Source organism: Echinops telfairi, unplaced genomic scaffold (assembly GCF_000313985.2).
Source record: "Echinops telfairi isolate 266 unplaced genomic scaffold, ASM31398v2 ScPeMD7_7468;HRSCAF=8506_1, whole genome shotgun sequence".
NCBI classification, from domain to species: domain Eukaryota; kingdom Metazoa; phylum Chordata; class Mammalia; order Afrosoricida; family Tenrecidae; genus Echinops; species Echinops telfairi.
The window spans coordinates 8,101,488-8,104,870 of NW_022111370.1; the positions used below are offsets into that span (position 1 = coordinate 8,101,488).

At 45.9% G+C, this 3,383-nt stretch overlaps 1 protein-coding gene across 1 annotated transcript in view; it reads right to left on the reverse strand.

The window, feature by feature from the left end:
• The window catches only part of C1QTNF7 (C1q and TNF related 7), a 108,798-nt gene that overhangs the window by 9,874 nt on the left and 95,541 nt on the right, over nt 1-3,383 (reverse strand). Inside the window, exon 2 of the mRNA XM_004707761.3 lies at nt 767-1,012. Within this exon, the coding sequence (XP_004707818.1) occupies nt 767-1,004 (238 nt within the window). The 5' untranslated portion in view covers nt 1,005-1,012. The remainder of the gene's footprint in view (nt 1-766; nt 1,013-3,383) is intronic.

The window sequence follows — 3,383 nt, forward strand, 5'->3', positions numbered from 1 at the left end:
CCTTTCTCCATCTTCAATTGGGAGATTTGTACAAGGGCAGGGATGGCACCTGTACTTCCAGATCCCTGCCTCTGAGCACTCTGTACATCTCCAATCTCATCTGTTTCTCTGTCCACCCATACACACCTCCCCACACCTGGCCAAGGCCTGCTCGTGGTAACCAGGATCACAGTCTGGGAACGGGTTAAATGGAAACTCACTGGTTCCAGGCATCAGATGTTTGAATCTAGTTCCAACATTACTAGCAACACAATCCTTTCTTCAGTGATTCAATTCATCTCTCCCACCCCGTGGACCAGCATTTGTTTGTTGTGGTTGTTCCTGTTTGTGTGCGTTTGGTTTTTTTTACCTATCAAATGTGAAAACATTCACCTGGAAGGGTGGAAGGTGCAATGAAATGAGGACATGCAAACCTGCAGACGAAGCATTTGGGGCTGTCCCTGAAACCTAGTACTAGCTGCTTATTGCTGCCAAGGTGAGTCACTTGGATGGCAACCCCTTGTGTGCCCAGGTAGGGCTCAGGGACTGATTTTTCACACTGCCAAGCCTTTCTCCCGCAGTTCCTCTGGGTAGCCTGTAGACTCCATGCTAACTCTGCGGTACTACCCAGGGACTCTGAAGCACGTGGATGTCAGTAAATGATTATTATCATCAGTGAAGCTGAACTAGAGAAGGAGCTGCTGGGACCATTCTCATGAGAAAAGGCCACACAGAAAGGAGAAGGGGGAAGAAGGAGAGAGGATTTGCACAACTTCAGCATCATTACCTGGAGCCCCCTTTTCGCCCTTCTCCCCTTTCCTGCCATCTCTCCCATCCCTTCCGGGAAGGCCAATCCGACCGTGGTGCCCGGGGGAACCATTTGCTCCTGTGGGGCCTGGCGGTCCAGGTAAGCCGGGGATGCTGCAGATGTATCTTGGGGAGTAGTTCTCGCCTTTGAACTGGTTACCCCGAGGCTGTCCACTTGCACAGATGGCAAAACTTGTGACATAGAGCAAGACAAACATCTTCGGTTCTGGAAGAGAAACACAGGGGTGTAAAAGTCCTTTTCAGGCAGGCCTTCTGGCAAGATTAAGTCTGCGTGCAGGTGAGAAGGGGCGTTGGCAGCAACTGACTCTGCTGCTTGTCTCTGAGCACATTCATCCCAAACCATGTTCATCCTCAGGATCTCCTGGTAGCAGCGAACCAGTCTACACAGGGGTTGGGAGAATGAGAATTGACTTTAAAAATGTCTAAATCCATTACTCTTGCACCTATTCTACAGGAAACAATGATAAAAATGGAAATGTATATATATGTGTTTATATATATATAAAACACTTTATTTTGGAAAAACAAAATGCAAAACTCAGTGCCATTGATGCAATGCTGACTCTTAGTGACCCTATAGGACAGGGTAGAACTGCTCCTGTGGGCTCTGAGACTATAACTGTTTTCAGGAGTAGAGAGCCCTGTCTTTATCCCAAGGAGTGGCTGGTGGTTTCCAACTGCTGACCTTGGAGTTCAAAGCCTAACAAGTAACCACTACACTACCAGGGCTTCTCTGTAAAAGGATCTATGAAAAAGAAAAGGTAATTAGAGAGACAAATGAATACGGATTCCTGGTATCTCTCTTGTTCTTCCCATTTTGGTTGGCATCATAGCTACTCTTTTTCTATGCTCTGGAGAAAAGTGATATCAGGTCATTATTATAATTCTTTAGCACCTTTCCCTTAACAATCTGTCATGAACATCTCTCCACAGGAAAAAAAACAACAAAACAAAAAACAAGCAAAAACCACAATAGCATCAAATAATATCACTCTTGACCTCACTGCTGTTTACCTGTCTCACAATAACCTTGACCTTAACCTTGAGGTCAGCAGAATGAAACTCTACCCAGCTCTGCACCATCCTCCCCCTGGTTGTCCTGGTCGAGCCCCTTCTTGTAACCACCATGACAGCTCATCTTCTTCAGGATCTTCCTCTTTTTCGCTGCCCCTCTGCTTTAACAAACAAGATGTCCATCTCCAGGAACCGGTCTCACAACATGTCCAAAGTCTTGCCACCTCCCTTCTAAGGAGTAATCTTGCTGTGCTTTTTCCAACCAGATTTGTGTTTCCCTTCACCTTTATGGGCATTCAAAAACCGGAATAAGGCAGTACCACTTTGGGGACAATCCTGTTTTTCATGGGAAAACCATGTGCAGGACCGGTCAGTGTTCATTGGATTGCTGTGCCAGTCCAGATGGGTGTGGGGCTCAAACATTAATATTAAATCGGCGGGAAACAAGAGAGTGGTGCCCCAAGATGCTGTCAGCCCGAGGTTCTCAATGAAAGAGCTGTGTGAGTTTAACCGAGGCCTTGCAACATGTGACCAGAAATGTGTCTGTTCTGCTCAGATCTAATAGCACTCGGGTTTCCCTCCTAGAGCTGGTGGCTGAGAACGACCGCTCCTGATGAGTAGGACATCCTGGTGTGTATGCATAGGTACATGTATGTGGACATGTTGGTGTGTGTATATGTGTATGTGTCTACTTGTGTGCAAGAAGGAATGAATTGAAGCAATTGGCATGATCAAATTCATCCACTGAACAAATTAATTGTTTTGTCCTCACAAATGCATGAATGCTGTCCATACAGGAGTCTATGATAGGTGCCACTGAGTGGGTTGTGACCCCTTAGCAAGCCTTTGCATTGGAATGAACTTGGTTATTTTCAATGGGACAGAGCCATGTAGGTCATGGATTTATAAACATGACAATATCTCTCATTAGTCTTATGGAGATATAGTTTACACACCATAGGATTACTCCGTTTATGAACTAACTGATTTAAAGTACACAATTCAATGTATGCTACCATCTAACTTCAGAACATTTTCATTACCCCAAAGGATTGGATGGAAATATGCAAATCTATGTAGACTATGAGCTAACATGTGATTTTCCCACTGGACGCTTCTTTGGAAGGAGCCCTCGTGGGATAAGTACTAGGCTCCCAATCACAAGTCAGTATTTCAAACCAACCATCTGTCTGAGGGGAGAAGATGAAACTGTTTGTTCCAGCCCCAAGTGCCCAGAAGAATTCACTTCAGAGGACAGCACTGAAGCTACAGCTCAGGGAGAAGGACATGTCTGATCAGAACACACAGCAGCGAATGAAAACATCCTTCACTGACCCATAGCACTACCAGGGACAACACTGGAGACACAGTATGGGTATTGTGCCCAATCTGACCCCACCACACCGAGGCAAGACACTAAGGGTGTGCAACAGAACAGTGAGGGGAGCAGAGCAATGAAGTCCCCGGGGAATACCAAAAATAGACTTTGGGGCCTGGCATGGCACCCCATCAGACGCAACCAGAAAACATTCCTAAAGGTCAACAAACAGACCTGAAACTAT